This window comes from Bos indicus, chromosome 16 (genome assembly GCF_029378745.1).
Source record: "Bos indicus isolate NIAB-ARS_2022 breed Sahiwal x Tharparkar chromosome 16, NIAB-ARS_B.indTharparkar_mat_pri_1.0, whole genome shotgun sequence".
Lineage (NCBI taxonomy): Eukaryota > Metazoa > Chordata > Mammalia > Artiodactyla > Bovidae > Bos > Bos indicus.
In genome coordinates, this window is record NC_091775.1 from 62,068,198 (window position 1) to 62,088,707 (window position 20,510).

Sequence of the window (20,510 nt, forward strand, 5' to 3'; positions counted from 1 at the left end):
TTTTTAATTTTTTTCTTTTATGGGTAGTGCTCTTTGTATTCTAAGAAATCTTTCCTTACCCTAAGATATTAAGATACTCTAACAAAGATATTCTTTTATGTTTTTCCCCAAAACTTTATAGTTTTGCCTTTATATTTAAGTGTGTGAGCTATTTCAAGTTAACTAAGAATTGTGAGAAATGGGTCAAAGTTAATCCTTTCCCTCCCATTCAGGTGTTTGGTTGTACTAGCACCATTTTCTTAAATTACCCTGACACCTTTATCAACAATTAAGTAATCATATATGTGTTGGTCTGCTTTTGCATTCTGTTCTTTTCCATTGACCTATTTGTCTAGTACCATACTGTTTTACAATAACTTCAGAGTGAGTCTTTTTTCTTCTTTCTTTTATTTTTTCAATTAAAAATTTTTTATTGGAATACAGCTGATTTACAACGTTCTGTTTCGGGTGTACAGCAAAGTGAATCAGTTATACATATGCATAATAGCCACTCTTTTTTAGGTTCTTTTCCCATTTAGGCCATTACAGTTTATTGAGTAAAGTTCCCTGTGCTATGCAGTGGGTCTTTATTAGTTATTTAATTATCTATTTTATATATAGTAGTGTGTATATGTTAATCCCAATCTCCAAATTTATCCCTCTCTCCCATAGTGGGTCTTGAAATCAGGCTGTAATTACTCCAGTTTTGTTCTTCCCTCAAGATGATTTCAACTTTTCTTTGTTTTTTCTATCTAACTTCTAGAATCAGTTTGTCAGGTTCTACCACAGTTTTTTAAAAGCCTGGTGTAATTTTGATTTGATTGACATTGAATCTACAGATCAGTTTGGGAAGAATTCACATCTTAACAGTGTTGCGTCTTGTAGTTCATGAACATAATATCTTTCTCTGTTTGTTTAGGTTTTTTAGATATTTCTCTCAACTGTAATTTTCAGTGTAGAGATGTTACACTTTTTAAAAGTTATTCTTAAATTTTATGTCTTTTTGACGATAAATCTTTTCTTTTATTTTTAATTTGATTTTCTAGTTCCATCTTAAAATATCTAGATAGTTTTTTTGAGTGGAACTATTCAGCCTTCCTTCACTCCTCCCAGTAAATAACAACAGTGCTGTCCATTCATTGTGACAGTAAAAGCTCTCCAGACACTTCTAAATGCTCACTGGCGGACAGTGGAGAGGAGCTAATTCCACCTTTGTTAAAAAATCAATGGATTGAGAAATAGCCCTTTTGCAGCTGCCATCTTTTCCTTGAAATCTGAACCACTGATACTATGTAGTATTTTAGGGATTTATTGTAACTCCAGGTTTCCACATATGGCCAGGGCATTGTATGACTTCATATGTAAACTTACCACCTTTAGAGAATCTATATTATTTAGCACCATTCTAGAAGAGATAATAATATATAAATTTATAGATAACATTATATGGAATAATTGTAAGAAAGTGTTAAAAAGGAGACCTTTGGGGGTGACGTTTTAATGAAGCTGCTCCTGCAAAGTCAAAGGAGTCATAAAATTGTGACTTATGAAGCATTATTTTTATTTTTACATGTAGGATGTTTTAATGTCCTCCAAAGAGCTGCCTGTAACTTTTGTTTTAAACAAGCTTTTTGATATCAGTTCTTAGTTCTGTATGCCTTGGAAATTTTTTTCTATTATATTATTTGACAAACAGGTGGTGGTCACTAAATACTTTCAGATCAGATCAGATCAGTCGCTCAGTCGTGTCCGACTCTTTGCGACCCCGTGAATTGCAGCACGCCAGGCCTCCCTGTCCGTCACCAACTCCCGGAGTTCACTCAGACTCACGTCCATCAAGTCAGTGATGCCATCCAGCCATCTCATCCTCTGTCGTCCCCTTCTCCTCTTGCCCCCAATCCCTCCCAGCATCAGAGTCTTTTCCAATGAGTCAACTCTTCGCATGAGGTGGCCAAAGTTCTGGAGTTTCAGCTTTAGCATCATTCCTTCCAAAGAAGTCCCAGGGCTGATCTCCTTCAGAATGGACTGGTTAGATCTCCTTGCAGTCCAAGGGACTCTCAAGAGTCTTCTCCAACACCGCAGTTTAAAAGCATCAGTTCTTCAGTGCTCAGCCTTCTTCACAGTCCAACTCTCACATCCATACATAACCACAGGAAAAACCATAGTCTTGACTAGACGAACCTTTGTTGGCAAAGTAATGTCTCTGCTTTTGAATGTGCTATCTAGGTTGGTCATAACTTTCCTTCCAAAGAGTAAGCGTCTTTTAATTTCATGGCTGCAGTCACCATCTGCAGTGATTTTGGAGCCCAGAAAAATAAAGTCTGACACGTTTCCACTGTTTCCCCATCTATTTCCCATGAAGTGATGGGACCAGATGCCATGATCTTCGTTTTCTGAATGTTGAGCTTTAAGCCAACTTTTTCACTCTCCACTTTCACTTTCATCAAGAGGCTTTTTAGTTCCTCTTCACTTTCTGCCGTAAGGGTGGTGTCATCTGCATATCTGAGGTGATTGATATTTCTCCTGGCAATCTTGACTCCAGCTTGTGTTTCTTCCAGTCCAGCGTTTCTCATGATGTACTCTGCATAGACGTTAAATAAACAGGGTGACAATATACAGCCCTGATGTACTCCTTTTCCTATTTGGAACTAGTCTGTTGTTCCATGTCCAGTTCTACTGTTGCTTCCTGACCTGCATACAAATTTCTCAAGAGGCAGATCAGGTGGTCTGGTATTCCCATCTCTTGAAGAATTTTCCACAGTTTACTGTGATCCACACAGTCAAAGGCTTTGGCATAGTCAATAAAGTAGAAATAGATGTTTTTCTGGAACTCTCTTGCTTTTTCCATGATCAGCAGATGTTGGCAATTTGGTCTCTGGTTCCTCTGCCTTTTCTAAAACCAGCTTGCACATCAGGAAGTTCACGGTTCACATATTGCTGAAGCCTGGCTTGGAGAATTTTGAGCATTACTTTACTAGCATGTGAGATGAGTGCAACTAAATACTTTAGATAAATAATAAAGGGTTGATGTGTATGCTATTTACTCTCTTTCCTTTAGGCTCTCATGGGTTGCTTCAAAAGATTTGTGTTAGGAAAACAGCTTTCCATTTAATATAATTTCTGCATTAAAATAGTTTAGTATCTTAGAATTAATAGTTGATCATTTCTTTATTTCTGAAGGCACAGCAACAACGCCATGAAAGAGACTTGGCCCTTTTGAAGTTGAAGGCTGAACAAGAGGCTCTGGAATGTCAGCGACAATTAGAAGAAACCCGAAGCAAAGCAGCTCAGGTAGCTTCTTTTACAAATTTCTATCCTTGAAATCACTTTAGATTTCTTTTAATTTTATAGGAGGCATAAGGAAAGATGTAAATAATAATGTTTTAGTACGTTATCCCATGAGTTGATTTTATGCCATTTGACTCTAATAGCCACCTTGTGAAATTTAAGTAGTCATGTCAAGATTTATCCTCAATTTAGAGAAATGGAAACGGAAGTACATGGTAGTTACTTGTCTACAGACACATCAACTTGTAAAGAGTGGAGTTAAGACTTAAACTTCAGCAGTGATTTTAAGATTCCAGATTTTAAACTCTAAATTTTAAGACGTGAAATCCAGATAGTCAAAGTTTGGTCCCCCCCGCCTCAACAAGGCAGTTGATCCATGAAACTGATTTACATGTTAAAACTAATTTGGATAGGATGAAATTAGACATAAAGAAAGTTATCTTTCCCCCACTTTTATTAACAGGTCCATGCGGAATCATTACAGCAGGTGGTTAAGTCACAACGGGATATGACTGAAGTCCTACAGGAAGCAACATGTAAAATAGCCACTCAGCAAACAGAGACCGCTCGCCTGACCACAAATGCAGCACGCCAGATCTGTGAGGTAAGAGCCACTGACAGCACTTTTCCTTTAGGTCTTTTTAGTCAGCCTGAGTACCTTTGGTCTTAGCAGTAGTGGGTCTCTAACATCTAGCAAATGCATGCTTTTAATAAGTGACTTTCAGTGAGGGCCATACCCTATTGAAATGAGGCATCATTTATTGTAATGTGTTGTCCAGGTCAATGATACAGGGGCAAAAGATGCAAAAGAACTCTATATTTTTTCCCCCGAGTAATCTTTTTAAAAAGATTATGTAATGTATACTAATATATATTTACAATAATGTGTGTGTATATATATTTACAATAATATGTATCCCTTTTAAGTATACAGTTTTATGATTTTTGACAAATATGTAGGTATAGGCATCTGTGTATATTTCTTATTTATTTATTTATGACTGTGCTGGGTCTTTGTTACCCTGTGTGGGCTTTTCTCTAGTTGTAGTGGGCAGGAGCTACCCCATGCGGTGCATGGGCTTTTCATTGCAGTGGCTTCTCTTGTTGCCGAGCACAGGCTCCAGGTGTGCAGGCTTCACTAGTTGTGGCACGTGGATTCAGTAGTTGTGACTCCTGGGCTGTAGAACACAGGCTCAGTAGTTGTGGCACACAGGTTTAGTTGCTCCATAGCATGTGGGATCTTCCTGGACCAAGGATCGAACCTGTGTCTCTTACATTGGCAGGCACACTCTTTACCACCGAGCCCCAGGGAAGTCCTAGGTATATTTCTTTATCATATCTTTCTATCCCTATAAACACCACCATAATCAAGAAATATCCAGCACTCTTAAAAGTTCCCTCATGCTTTGCAGTCAGTCCCCCATCTCAGTCCCACATCTGTTTGGTATGTAGATGTTTCATTGTTATCCAGAGTGATATTAGTGTCTTTTTTTTTTTCCTTAATTGTACCAAGTATAAAGCCAGAAATAGTTTTACTGCTGTCTCTGTATAGGATATCATGATCTATACTATAAAGTTTCAGTTTATTTTAGCAGTTACTATTTAGGACTGTTTGTGAAATGATTCTGTTATTAAAAAGCCATGAACCTGCTATATGCTGAGTACTTGGGGTTGTGCAAAAAAGTATAGAGTCTCTTCTCTCAAGAAATTTTAGGTTACAATTAACAAAGGTTTTAAAAACACTTAGTTTGTCAAAGCAATGATGGAATTAACACCAAATAAATAATATATGGCACTAATGGCTAAGAGTAGGGAAAATGTACTTCACATTATTGGTGAAGTTAGAAAATTCTAATTGAGTTTGCTTATTGAAGAAAGATTTAATTTTTGGTTTTAGTTAGTTCAGTCACTCAGTCATGTACAACTCTTTGAGACCCCATGGACTATAGTACACCAGGCTTCCACGTCCATTACCAGAGCTTGCTTAAACTCATGTCCATTGAGTTGGTGATGCCATCCAACCATGTCATCCTCTGTCATCCCCTTCTCCTCCCCCCTTCAATCTTTCCCAGCATTAGTTCAGTTCAGTTCAGTCACTCATTCGTGTCCGACTCTTTGCGACCCCATGAACCACAGCACGCCAGGCCTCCCTGTTCATCACTAACTCCTGGAGTCCACCCAAACCCATGTCCATTGGGTCGGTGATGCCATCCAACCATCTCATCCTCTGTTGTCGCCTTCTCCTAAGGCTGTCAATCTTTCCCAGCATCAGGGTCTTTTAAATGAGTCAGCTCTTTGCATCAGGTGGCCAAAGTACTGGAGTTTCAGCTTCAACATCAGTCCTTCCAATGAATATTCAGGATTGATTTTCTTTAGGATGGACTGGTTGGATCTCCTTGCAGTCCAAGGGACTCTCAAGAGTCTTCTCCAACACCACAGTTCAAAAGCATCAATTCTTCAGTGCTCAGCTTCCTTTACAGTCCAACTCTCACATCCATACGTGACCACTCGAAAAACCATAGCCTTGACTAGACGGACCTTTGTTGACAAAGTAATGTCTCTGCTTTTTAATATGCTGTCTAGGTTGGTCATAACTTTCATTCCAAGGAGTAAGCGTCTTTTAATTTCATGGCTGCAGTCACCATCTGCAATGATTTTGGAGCCCAGAAAAATAAAGTCAACCACTGTTTTCCCATCTATTTACCATCAGGGTCTTCTCTAATGAGTTGGTTCTTCCCATCAGGTGGCCAAAGTATTGGAGCTTCAGCATCAGTCCTTCCAGTGAATATTCAGGACTGATTTCCTTTAGATTGACTGATTTGATCTTCTTGCGGTCCAAGGGACTGTCAAGGGGCTTGTCCAAACCATCATTCAGAAGTATCAGTACTTCAGCATTCAGCCTTCTTGGTGGTTCAGCTCTCACATCCATACATGACTGCTGAAAAAACCATAGCTTAGACTAGACAGACCTTTGTCGGCAAAATAATGTATCTGCTTTTTGATATGCTGTCTAGATTTGTCATAGCTTTCCATCCAGGAGCAAGCATCTTTTAATTTCATGACTGGAGTCACCAACAGAAGTGATTTCAGAGCCCCCCAAAATAAAGTCTCTCACAGTTTCCATTGTTTCCCTGTCTATTTGCCATGAAGTGATGGGACCAGATGCCATGATCTTAGTTTCTTGAATGTTGGGTCTTAAGCCAACTTTTTCACTGTCCTCTTTCACTTTCATCAAGAGGCTCTTTAGTTCCTCTTCACTTTCCACCATAATAGTGGTGTCATCTGCATATCTGAGGTTATTAATATTTCCCCTGGCAAATTGATTTCAGCTTGTGCTTCATTCATCCCAGCATTTCACATGATGTATTCTACATAAGTTAAATAAGCAGGGTGACAGTATACAGCCTTGATGTACTCCTTTCCCAATTTAGAACCAGTCTGTTGTTCCACATCCAGTTCTAACTGTTGCTTCTTGACCTGCATATCGATTTCTCAGGGGGCAGGTCAGGTGGTCTGGTATTACCATCTCTTTAAGGATTTTCCACAGTTTATTGTGATCCAGGCTTTGGTGTAGTCAATAAAGCAGAATTAGATGTTTTTCTGGAACTCTTGGTTTTTGATGATCCAGTGGATGTTGGCAATTTGATCTCTGGTTCCTCTGCCTTTTCTAAATCCAGCTTGAACATCTGGAAGTTTTCAGTTCATGTAGTTTTGAAGCCTAGCTTGGAGAGTTGTGAGCATTACTTTGCTAGTGTGTGAGATGAGTGCCGTTGTGGGGTAGTTTGAACATTCTTTGGTATTGGCTTACTTTGGGATTGAAATGAAAACTGACCTTTTCTAGTCCTGTGGCCTCTGCTGAGTTTTCCAGATTTGCTGGTATATTGAGTGCAGCACTTTCACAGCATCATCTTTTAGGATTTGAAATTGCACAGCAGGAATTCCATCACCTCCACTAGCTTTGTTCATAGTGATGCTTCCTAAAGGCCACTTGACTTCAGGATATCTGGCTCTAGGTGAGAGATCACACCATTGTGGTTATCTGGGTCATTAAGATCTTTTTTGTATAGTTCTGTGTATTCTTGCCACCTTTTCTTAATATCTTCTGCTTCTATTTATTTTTTTTTGGTTTACTTTGGCCTATTTTAGACTTGAAGACTTTCTGCTTAGTAATTCATAGATTGTTATAGTTAGGTGAAACCTTAGAAATCCTGTGGTCTACCTCTGTTTATTTTATAAAGATGTGAAACTTCAAGAATCTAAATGACTTGCCCACAATATGTTACCCTATTATGGTAGAATTTGCTTGCTTTCAATACAGTGATCTGTCCAAGACACTCTACTCTCTCTCATTTCTTCTGTGACATTACCTTTTTGCTTCTTCTTTGCCTTCTGTCTGTTCATATTTAGATGGCGGAGTTGACTCGAACTCATATCTCAGATGCCATCACTGCTTCAGGAGCTCCCCTAGCAGCACTATATGATCACCAGCGGCAGCACGCTCCAGACTTTGTGAAACAACTAAGGACAAGAGCTGAAACAGATAGGTTAATATCCAGTCATTCAGCAAATATGTAATGAATATCTGTTATGTTCCAAGCACTGTTGTGGGTACTGAAAATATAATTATGGACATATAATCTAGTGGGGAAGAGAGACATTAATCAAATGCTCTTTTAGGTGAGTAAGCACAAATTAAGATAAGTATTACGAAAGAAAGGAACATTTGTTTTTGAGATATACAGCAAAGGAGTTTGAATAACATGGAAGTCAGAGAAGATTTTCCTGAGGAAGTAAAGCTAATGGTGAGATCTAGTGGATGAAAAGGAATCAGTGATATAAAGGAGATAAGGAATAGGCAGGTCAGTGCATGCAAAGGTGGAAAAGAAAGTGAAAGAACACCAAGAAACTGGAGGCAGAGGGCGAAAGGAGAAAGGTAGGAGATGATGCAGGAGTCAGATCATGGTAGAACTTGGCAGATCCTCTGGATTTTGGAGTTTATTCTAGGAGCAATGAAAAGTCGCTAGAGAGTTTTTTAGGCAGTGCTGGGTGATGTCATTATGTCTGTGTGTATATATTTTTTATATCAGCTTTGTCTCTAGTTCATAGATTTTTTTTGTCTATTCACATTCATTGATAATTGAGGTGATTTGTGTTTATTTTGCATAGTGAATAGATATTCTTTAGTGTGTTATATACTTTTCTATGAACAAATACCTTTCTCAAATAGTTCGTAACCCGTATTTCATAATTTCTATTCAAGATTTTATCTCAATATTAAACAGTATTTAAAATCTTTCTCTTATTTGAGACTTTAAATGTTTTAATCAGTTTTTCTTTTCTTTGTAGGAAAAGTCAATCTGGTTCACTTTCTCAGAGTAAAGAAGGAACCCTTGACTCTAAGCATCAGAAATTTTCCCCTTCGTATGATAGTTATTCTGAGTCTTCAAGATACAAGAATCGTGATAGAAGGTGAAGACAGTTTGATTTAGTAAAGTTTGACAAATGGCTTAGACATTGCTTTTTTAAAATTCTTTTGTCTTATTTCTTTAAATGAAATAGTGTTTTCCCTTCTGTTCTGGCTTCCCTGATTTTTAGCCCGTTTATGAAATAGTTGTTTCATGTAATAATATAGCTACCATTCCTTGACAATCTACTGTACAAGTACTGTAAGAATTGTTTTTACTGCATTTAATCTTCACAGCAACCTTCCAAGACAGATGTTATTGTCATTTTTTAGGTAAGGGAACTAAGGATCATGGAGATGTTAAGAAACTTATCTATAATCACATAGCTAGTAGCACATCAAAAAATTGAACCATGATGTATCTGGCTTGAGAGTACACTGCTTTGCTGATATCCATATTTTTTGACATTACTGTATGTACTAATTTTTATCATTATGAAAGAAGATTGAATACTTTGTCATTGATACTTGATACTTGGTAACATCTGTAATTTTCAGTGATGGATCTGTCCTTCGATTAAAAAGTTTTAGAGGCTACTTTCCATCATTCCTAGAGATAGGATACCTATGTTATCAAAGTATACTAAAACCTCAATTTAAAATATTAAATCATGAGACTGAAAAATATGAAAATCAATGGGGGTTAAGTACCAACAGTTATTAAGTACTTTCATACTTAATAACTGTTGTGTGGAACTGTTGTGTGGAAAAAGTGTCTGGAACTATGTGACTTTCATTTAACCTTCACTGACACTTAATTTAGGCCATCACCTGAGTTCCTGCAGTGGTCTCCCAATAGGTTTTCCTGTCCTTTAACCTTTCCCTTCCTCTATTCATTAACCACATGGCAACCAGAGTGATTGTTTGAAAATTTGCAGCCGATTGGTTATTTACCTCTTTGAAACATCAGTGTTTCCTCAGAGCCGCTTAGTACAGCACGGAAGTCCCTTTGTGATTAAGCCTTTAGTCCATCTCCAGCTCTGTCACTTGGCATTTCCCCTCTTACCATATTTTACTAGTTCTAACTACTTCATTTCTCTAAGAGCCTTGCTCTCTTTGTCTCCTGTGCCATTACATGCTGTCCCTTCTTTCTAGACCCTCCCTACTCCATTTTATTTACTATAGTTTTACTTCCCCTTTAAGAATCAGTATTAGCCCCTCATCTGCTTTAGACATCCCTTCTGTGTTTACCCACAGCAATCCAAGTGTAACTATTACAGCCATTAGCAGCTTCTATATTCTTACTCCTTTACTTATTACTTGTAGACTAAACTTGGAGCTCTTTGAGGACTTCATTTTCATCACCCCCACAATGAAACCCTATACCCATTAGCAGTCAGTTCGTATGTCCCTTCTTTCCCAGCTTCTGGCAACAACTAATCTACTCTTTGTTTTCTATGGATTTTTGTCTATTTTGGATATTTCATATGAATAGCACCATTCAGTAGGTGGCTCTTTGGAACTGGCTTCTTTGACTTAGCATAATGTTTTCAGAATTCATCTATCATGTATCAGTACTTTTCCTTTCTATAGCCAGATAATCTATTGCATGGATGTCCCACATTTATCCATCAGTTGATGGACTTTAGAATTTTTTTCATTTTTTTTTTTGCTCTTGTGAATGGTGCCACTGTGTACTGATTCATTCATGTACAAATTCTTGTGTGGATATATTTCATTTCTCTTGGGTATATACTTAGGAAAGGAATTGTAACTCTGTTTAACATCTTGATGATATGCCAAACTGTTTTCCAAAATAGCTGCTCTGTTTTACATTTTCACGAGGAATATAAAGATTTCCCACATCCTTACTAACACTTCTTGATAGGCTGATGAAGACTGTGTGATTCCTATATCCCTAGAGCTTAGCAATATGCCAAGTACATAGGTAGGCAGTCTACTACATGTTTATCGAGTGAATGATTGGCACATAACTGCTAAGTAGAAGAATTGAGATTAACCGCATACCCTACTGATTGCAAAGCGCTTGTGGTCTCTTGCATTCTTTTACCTTATAGCTTTATTATACAATTTATCCTTTCAAAAACGTTTATTAAGTCAGACAAATAATTATGTAATATTCTGATAAGTACCATCATAGAAATCTGCACACACAGTATAAACACAGAAAAAGAAGTGACCAAACCCTCTTTGAGAGTAGAGAAGGGGTCTACAAACAGTTTGCAGAAATGCTACTTCAACTGAGTCTTGAATTCATTAAGCACAGAGGAAAGGTAGGGCGTGTCACAGGAGGGAAATAGCTTATTCAGGGGACCTTAAAACTTGGCTCATGGTTGGCTATGTATTTATATTTAGTGAATAGATAAAGAAAGCAAAGAGGGAGGGAGGAAAATACTAAACTTTAAAACAAGTTCACTAAGCATTTGGAAACCCGAGGCTTAAAGTAAGGAGAAGAGCAGAGCTAATGATACAGACTTGAGGCTTACTCCAGATGATAGCAGTAGAAATTATAGATATGCATAAGATTGTCTAAGGAGAGTATAGAGCATAAAGGAGAAAGAAACCAAAACCCTAAGAAGCACAATCATTTTAAGAAAAGATAGAAAAATTAAAAGGAAGTGAAAGAAATACAGGAAAACTTGCTAGGGAGGTAGGGAGAGAAGCAGGGGGGAGTAGAGTCAGGGAATATAAGAAAGGAGAGCCCTTTTATCATTTAATTTTGTTATAATTTCAAGCTTACAAAAGCATTGTAAGAATAATACAAGTTTCCCAAATATCTTTCCTCCAGATTACTCTACTGTGTTAACATTTTACTATATTTGCTTAGCAAGTTTTTAAAGGAAGGAGATAAGAGATTCATATCACCTGATGTAGAAAAATAAATTATCTATTGGATGTGATAGTTAGAATTTAGGTAGAGTTTACAAGAACAGTTCCAATTAGAGCAGGTGGGAAATGAGGCAGGCTTCAATAAATTATGAGGTTGATGAAAAGTAAGGAAGTGGAAACAGCAAGTAGAAGCCCCTTTTACTAGTAGATTGATTGATTTTAAAATGAAAGGCAAAAAGGGAATGAGAGCCTGAGAATAGTGGTTCCCCATCATTACTATTTAAAAGTGAAACCTCTTCTGCTACTCATCTTTTCTAAAATAGTTTCTTCTCAGACTTAGGTCTAAGTGGCATTTTTATGTTTTATATCTTTCATTGTTTCAAATCTTGATCATAAGGCACATTTCCTTGGCCAAATAAGTTACTTTGAAATTATATCCGTATTTTGTTGCCTTAATTTTTTTTCTCATTTGTTTCCATAATATGCCTAAACAGGAGTAGTAGTGGTAGCAGCCGTCAAGAAAGTCCTTCAGTTCCATCTTCTAAGGAAAATGAGAAGAAACATCATGGTGAAAAGATGGAGAGTTCTATTGATGAACAGGTTCAGACCGCTGCTGATGATTCTTTTCGAAGTGATAGTGTACCATCTCTTCCTGATGAAAAAGGTAACTTTGTTTGCACATATATGTGTAATTACTTATGTGGGGAGGCTTCTGAGCCCTTCCAGATATTTGTGACTGAGCTAATTAGTATAGTTAGAACATGGTGATATTATAGACAGGTTTCATGTTTGATATTAAATGTGTTCAGGTAAAACTGTTTCAAATGCACCATGCCTTGATGGTGCATTTATTAGTAACATTGCTAATATTTTACATGATTGTGTGTCATGATCCTAAAGGGAGGCAAAACTAAATCTAGGAGAATGTGCATGTGAATGGAAAATATATATTCAATACTGAAAAAAACTACTTTTCTCCTATTGTAGGTATGTAACATGACCATAAGAAGGAAAATACATTATTAGACCTTTAAATTTTAAACAATATAGTAAGGATACAATTTCTTATAAATGATGATGCCATCAGATATATTAATTAGAATAAACTCATTACCTAACTCCTCCTGGATCATAAACTAAACGTGTACACCTGTCAAATCAAGAATAGTAAATAATACAGCAAAGAAAATAAAATTTGGCAACAAATGGCACCTTTAAGACATTAACTCAACAAATTAACAGCCTCATTTTTAGATATGCTCTTAAATAACTTTATTAAGCAGTGTTTTTGATCGATAGTCTAAAACTCTGTTCAAAGCAGGATGAGCTAGACAGTCTTTGGAAAGTAAGAAGAAAATATTTAAATTTATTCATCCTTTAAATATTTTTTTTGTAAATTTTGTAGTGAGTATAAAATAGGGGTGCGTGCTAAGTCGCTTCAGTGGTGTGCGACTCTTTGCGACCCTGTGGACCATACCCTGAGGGGCTCCTCTGTCCATGGGATTCTCCAGGCAAGAATACTGGAATGGGTTGCCGTTTCCTCCTCCAGGGGATCTTCCGAACCCAGGGATCAAAACCAGTGTCTCTTGCATGTCTCCTGCATTGGCAGGTGGGTTCTTTACCACTGGGAAGCCCTAATATAGGGTATAGTAGTCTATAGTTATGGCAGCCCTAGCTGATTAATACAGATGTTGGTACCTAGAAGTGAGGTGCTGCTATACTTTAAGTGTGAAAGTGGCTTTGAAACTGGATAATGAGTAAAGGATAGAACAGTTTTGAGGTTCATGCAAAAAAAAGCTCACATTGCCCTGCAGAGATTATTGGTAGGAATATATATATATATTAAAGGTGATTCTGATGGAGTCTGATAAAGGTGGAAATAAGGAACATCTTGGGCTTCCCTGATGACTCAGTGGTAAAGAACCCACCTGCCAACGTCAGAGGCGTGGGTTCGATTCCTGGGTCAGGAAGATCGCTTAGAGAAGGAAATGGCAACCCATACCAGTATTCTTGCCTGTGAAATCCCATGGACAGAGGATCCTGGCAGGCTACAGTCCATGGGGTCGCAAAAGAATTGGACACCACTTAGTGATTAAACAACAACAAGGAACATGTTACTAGAAATTGGAAGAAAGACAGTCTTTGTTATACAGTGGCAAAGAACTTAATTAAACTTGTTCTAGTGTTTGTGGAAGTTCAGTTCAGTTCAGTCACTCAATCGTGTCCGACTCTTTGCGACCCCATGGACTGCAGCACTCCAGGCCTCCCTGTCTGTCACCAACTCCCGGAGCCTACTCAAACTCATGTCCATCGAGTCAGTGATGCCATCCAACCATCTGATCCTCTGTTTCTCCTCCCGCCCTCAATCTTTCCCAGCATCAGGGTCTTTTCCAGTTAATCAGTTCTTTGCATCAGGTGGCCAAAGTATTGGAGTTTCAGCTTCAGCATCTGTCCTTCCAATGAATATTCAGGGATGATTTCCTTTAGGATTGACAGGTTTGATCTCCTTGCAGTCCAAGGGATTCTCAAGAGTCTTCCCAACACCATAGTTTAAAAGCAGCAATTCTTCGACACCCAGCTTTCTTTTTGTCCACTTTCACATCCATACATGACTAGTGAAAGAACCATAGCATTGACTAGACAGGCCTTTGGTGGTAAAGTAACGTCTCTGCTTTTAGTATGCTGCCTAGGTTGGTCACAGCTTTTCTTCCAAGAAGCAAGCATCTTTTAATTTCATGGCTGCAGTCACCATCACCATCTGCAATGATTTTGGAGCCCCCAAAAATGAAGTCTGCCATTGTTTCCACTGTTTCTGCATCTATTTGCCATGAAATAATGGGACCGGATGCCATGATCTTAGTTTTCTAAATGTTGGGTCTTAAGCCAACTTTTTCACTCTCCTCTTTCACTTTCATCAAGAGGCTCTTTAGTTCCTCTTCACTTTCTGCCATAAGGGTGGTGTCATCTGCATATCTGAGGTTATTGATATTTCTCCCGGCAATCTTGATTCCAGCTTGTAACTTCATCCAGCCTGGCATTTCTCATGATGCACTCTGCATATAAGTTAAATAAGCACCGTGACAATATATAGCCTTGACATACTCCATTCCTGAATTGGAACCAGTCTGTTGTTCCATGTCCAGTTCTAACTGTTGCTTCCTGACCTCCATACAGATTTCTCAGGAGGCAGGTCAGGTAGTCTGGTATTCCCATCTCTTTTAAGGATTTTCCACAGTTTGTTGTGATCCACACAGTCGAAGGCTTTGGCATAGTCAATAAAGCAGATGTTTTTCTGGAACTCTGTTGGTTTTTTGATGATCCAGTGGATGCTGGCAATTTGATCTCTGGTTCCTCTGCCTTTCCTAAATCCAGCTTGAACATCTGGAATTTCATGGTTCACGTACTGCTGAAGCCTGGCTTGGAGAATTTTGAGCATTACTTTGCTGGTGTGTGAGATGAGTGCAATTGTGCGGTAGTTTGAACATTGTTTGACATTGGCTTACTTTGGGATTGGAATGAAAACTGACCTTTTCCAGTCCTGTGGCCACTGCTGAGTTTTCCAGATTTGCTAGTATATTGAGTGCAGCACTTTCACAGCATCATCTTTTAGGCTTTGAAATAGCTCCATCACCTCTGCTAGTTTTGTTCTTAGTTTTGCTTCCTAAGGCCCACTTGACTTCACATTCCAGGTTGTCTGACTGTAGGTGAGTGATCACACCATCGTGGTTATCTGAGTCATGAAGATCTTTTTTGTATAGTTCTATTGTGTATTCTTGCCACCTCTTCTTAGTATCTTCTGCTTCTGTTAGGTCCATACTGTTTCTGTCCTTTATTATGCCCATCTTTGCATGAAATGTTCCCTTGGAATCTCTAATTTTCTTTAAGAGATCTCTATCTAGTCTTTTCCTTTTTGTTGTTTTCCTCAATTTCTTTGCATTGATAGTTGAGCAAGGCTTTCTTATCTCTCCTTGCTATTGTTTGGAACTCTGCATTCAAATGGGTATATCTTTCCTTTTCTCCTTTGCCTTTAGCTTCTCTTCTTTTCTCAGCTATTTGTAAGGCCTCATCTGACAACCATTTGCCTTTTTGCTTTTTTTTTTTTTTTTTACTTTTTCACTCTCCTCTTTCAGTTTCATCAAGAGGCTCTTTAGTTCTTCACTTTCTGCCATAAAGGTGGTGTCATTTGTATATCTGAGGTTATTGATATTTCTCCCAGCGATCTTGATTCCAGTTTGTAATTCATCCATTACAGCATTTCTTATGATGTACTCTGCATATAAGGTAAATAAGCATGGTGACAATATACAGCCTTGACATACTCCTTTCCTGATTTGGAACCAGTCTGTTATCCCATGTCCAGTTCTACCTACATACAGGTTTCTCAGGAGGCAGGTCAGGTGGTCTGGTATTCCCATCTCTTTCAGAATTTTCCACAGTTTGTTGTGATCTGCACAGTCAAAGGCTTTGGCATAATCAATAAAGCAGAAGTAGATGTATTTTCTGGAACTCTCTTGCTTTTTCAATGTCCAATGGATGTTGGCAATTTGATCTCTGGTTCCTCTGCCTTCTCTAAATCCAGCTTGAACATCTGGAAGTTCACAGTTCATGTACTGTTCAAGCCTGGCTTGGAGAATTTTGAACATTACTTTGCTAGCGTGTGAGATGAGTGCATTGTGCAGTAGTTTCAGCATTTTTTGGCATTGCCTTTCTTTGGGATTGGAATGAAAACTGACCTTTTCTAGTCCTGTGGCCGCTGCTTAGTTTTCCCAGTTTGCTGGCATATTGAGTGCAGCACTTTCACAGCATCACCTTTTAGAATTTGAAATTGCTCAAGTGGAATTCCATCACCTCCACTAGCTTTGTTCATAGTGATGCTTCCTAAGGCCCACTTGACTTCGCATTCCAGGATGTCTGGCTCTAGGTGAGTGATCACACCATCATCATTATCTGGGTGGTGAAGATCTTTCTTGTATAGTACTTGCATTTCTTCTTCTTCGGATGGTCTTGATCCCTGTCTCCTGTACAGTGTCACGAACCTCTGTCCATAGTTCTTCTGACACTCTATCAGATCTAATCCTTTGAATCTATTTGTCACTTCCACTGTATAATCATAAGGGATTTGATTTAGGTCATACCTGAATGGTCTATTGGTTTTACCTACTTTCTTCAATTTAAGTTTGAATTTGGCAATAAGGAACTCATGATCTGAGCCACAGTCAGCTCCCGGTCTTGTTTTTGCTGACTGTATAGAGCTTCTCCGTCTTTGGCTGCAAAGAATATAATCAATCTGTTTTTGGTATTGACCATCTGGTGATGTTCATGTGTAGAGTTTTGTCTTGTGCTGGTGGAAGAGGGTGGTTGCTATGACCAGTGCGTTCTCTTGGCAAAACTCTGTTAGCCTTTGACCTGCCTCATTTTGTACTCCAAGGCCAAATTTGCCTGTTACTCCAGGTAGCTCTTGACTTCCTACTTCTGCATTCCAGTCCCCTATAATGAAGATGACATCTTTTTTGGGTGTTAGTTCTAGAAGGTCTTGTAGGTCTTCATAGAACCATTCAGCTTCAGCTTCTTCAGCATTACTGGTTGGGACATAGACTTGGATTACTGTTGTATTGGATGGTTTGCCTTGGAAATGAGCAGACATCATTCTGTCGTTTTTGAGATTGCATCCAAGTACTGGATTTTGGACTCTCCTGTTGACCATGATAGCTACTCCATTTCTTCTAAGGGATTCTTGCCCGCAGTAGTAGATACAATGGTCATCTGAGTTAAATTTCACCCATTCCAGTTCATTTTAGTTCAGTGATTCCTAAAATGCCAATGTTCACTCTTGCCATCTCCTGTTTGACCACTTTTAATTTGTCCTGATTCATGGACCTGACATTCCAGGTTCCTATGGAATATTGCTCTTCACAGCATTGGACTTTACTTCCATCACTAGTCACATCCACAACTGTGTGGTGGTGTTGCTTTGGCTCCATTTCTTCACTCTTTCTGGAGTTATTTCTCCACTCTTCTCCAGTAGCATATTGGGCACCTACCGACCTGAGGAGTTCATCTTTCAGTGTCATACCTATTTGTCTTTTCATACTGTTCATGGGGTTCTCAAGGTAAGAATACTGAGGTGGTTTGCCATTCCCTTCTCCAGTAGGCCATGTTTTGTTGAAAGTGGAAATTAAAAGTGATGACCCTGGATATTTAGCTGAGGAGATTTCTAAGCAAAACATTGAAGGCCTGGCCTAGTTTCTTCTTACAGCTTATAGTAAAATGTGAAAGAAGAAATAAATTGAAGGAATTATTACGCAAAAAGGAACCGGAATTTGAAGATTTGGAAAATTCTCAGCCTGTGCATGTTGTAAAAAAAAGGAGAAAGCGAGTTCTGGAGAGAACACTAAGGGCACAAGTAGACAGTTACTTCATAAGAAACCGCCCGTGGATTTAATCAGCCACCTCAGCATGTTCAGCTGAAGCCAGGAGTACACATGGGATTATATGAGCAGAGACACAACCAATTTGGATTAAAGGGCAAGAGACAGGATGAAAAAGGAAAGCTTTCAGACTTCTGGGATTCTGTGGGATGAGACATTAGAGCTATCCAACAGTGAACATGCCTATAGAAGATTAAGGTGGCTAGAATTGATGGGGCAACCAAGATCCAAAGAAATTAAAACTTTGAAAAACTAATATGAGGAAGAAAAAAAGAAAAAATCTAAGTCACTTTGGTTTGGCAATGATTTGTTAAATATAACACAAAAAGTACAATCCATGAAGGAAGAAATTGACAAGATGTACTTTATTAAAATTTTTTAAATTCTGCTCTATGAGAGAGATTATTAAGATAATGAAAAATTACAGACTATTAAAAAATATTTGTACAAAAACACATATTGGATAATAGACTTATATCCAGAGTACATAAAAGACTCTTAAAACTCAACAGGAAAATCAGCAACCCAGTTAAAAAATATGCAGAGATCTAAACAGATACTTCATTGAAGAAAACATACAGATGAAAATTAAAATCTCAGTGAGATAGTGTAACTTGCTTATCAGAATGACTGAAATCCAAAATAACAACAAATTGGTGGCAAGGATCCTGGGCACCAGGAACTTGAATTGATCACAGATGAGAATGTAAAATGGCATGGTGCCTCGGGATGACATATTCACAGTATTTAATAATGACCCAGTAGTCATATGCCTAGGTATTTACCTAGTGATCTGAAAGCTTAAGTCCACACAAAAATCTATATGTTTAATGTTTATGGCATCGTTATTCACAATTGCTAAAAAACTGGAAGTAATCAAGATGTCTCATGGGGGGAATGGATAAACAAACTGCTAAATCTAGGCAGTAGAATACTGTTCAGCAAGGAACAATTTGATTCATGGACCAACACGAATCAATTTTAAGTGAATTTTACTGAGTGCAGTTAGCAAGCCCCCAAATCATATATATTGTATGATTCCATTTATATGACATTCTGGAAAAGGCCAAACTATAGGGGTGGAAAACAGATTAATATTTCCCAGGTATCAAGTGGAAGACAAAGTGTTAGACTGCAAAGAGATGCACAGAAGAACTTTTAGTGTGAAACAGCTGTTACGTAATAAAGTATTGTGTGTTCAGCATGTACTGTCTGATGTGCATTTGTCAAAACCCTAAAACTGTACATTACAAAGAGTAAGCTGTAACATATGCAAACTAAAGATACACACACCAACCAGGATGTTGGAATGGGGAGGTCCCAGGATGCAATGTCTGTGACAAATCAGCCTAAATGCAGTACAAATGAATAGCATAACCGCACTGAAGGGGTAGGGGTGGAGGGAAAAGGAGCTGGCCCAGATAAGTTTGGAAAATGGCATTTTCCAGTAGGAATTGTAAGCTTAAATACAAAAGAAATAGTATAAAAACTCTGTATTCTAGTTGGTAAGTTTGTTTTTTACAGATGGACAGTTTACAGTTGTTTACATATCTGATGGGGTTGAACAGATAAGTAAATGGATGTTAAATTGTGGGAAATAGATTTCTCAGTGTTGGAGATAGAAATCATAGACATACAAGAAAGGAAGACTAGAATGAATCCTGTGATAGAGGATTAGAGTCAGAAACATCAGTATGGATCATGTTTGGATGGGTGGATGGATACAGGAACGTGTGTGTGTGTGTGTGTGTGTGTGTGTGTGTGTGTGTGTGTGTGTGTGTGTGTGTGTGTGTAGATGGGTTGGTATACCTGCAGTTATTAATATTACTTGACTCTCTCCACTGAGAGTGAAGAGAGAAGCTCTGTCCACTGAGAGAGAGTGGAGAAGCAACAATGTCCTAGGAGTTATAAGGACAACCATGCCAAGATTGTGGTTTCTAAATATTCTCCAATAAAAGAAACCAGAGCTCTTTGGAGAAATGACTGACTCTAGGACTATACAGGGAAAATATGAAGTGAAAGAAGGGATTGAAGGGCAGGGGGAATGTCAAAGGCGCACAGGAACCAACCTAAAAGAGCTGTTATGTTTTTAATTAAGCATGGGATTGAGGAATTTCTAAAAATTTTTTCATTTGCATTTCTTTAACTTCTAGTCATGTTAATCTTTTTTAAAAAACTTAATTTTGGCCATTAATATTTCCTTTGTGAAGCATCATATCATGGCAGTTTTTCATTTTTCTGTAGGGGTATTTGTTGTTTAGTTTCTCAGTTGTGTCCAACTCTGTGACCCCATCGACTGGTTTTCTGATTGATTTATAAGAGCTCTTTATATATGAAGTACATCACACTTTTGCCATATTTCTTGTACTAGTATTTTTAGATAGTTTAGGTTTTTTTCTGTTTCTTGTTTGTAAAGTGAGTGAATTTTGCTTATTATTCCATGCCTATTAATAACTAGTGTTCAGTTCTTTAATTTGTTAGATGGTCCTGTAAAGATGCAACAGGGGCTACTAATTGAATATCTACTGAAACCTTTGTAATGGTAATGCCTACTTGCTCCA

The 20,510-nt window shown here is 38.1% G+C and overlaps 1 protein-coding gene across 4 annotated transcripts in view; it reads left to right on the forward strand.

Annotated features, from left to right (window-relative positions):
- CEP350 (centrosomal protein 350) overlaps window positions 1-20,510 on the forward strand; it is a 162,501-nt gene that overhangs the window by 78,762 nt on the left and 63,229 nt on the right. For all 4 annotated transcript variants that reach the window (XM_019976221.2, XM_019976224.2, XM_019976223.2 and 1 more), the window contains 5 exons: window positions 3,160-3,270; window positions 3,731-3,871; window positions 7,675-7,811; window positions 8,614-8,736; window positions 12,016-12,185. In XM_019976221.2, the coding sequence (XP_019831780.2) occupies window positions 3,160-3,270; window positions 3,731-3,871; window positions 7,675-7,811; window positions 8,614-8,736; window positions 12,016-12,185 (682 nt within the window). The remainder of the gene's footprint in view (window positions 1-3,159; window positions 3,271-3,730; window positions 3,872-7,674; window positions 7,812-8,613; window positions 8,737-12,015; window positions 12,186-20,510) is intronic.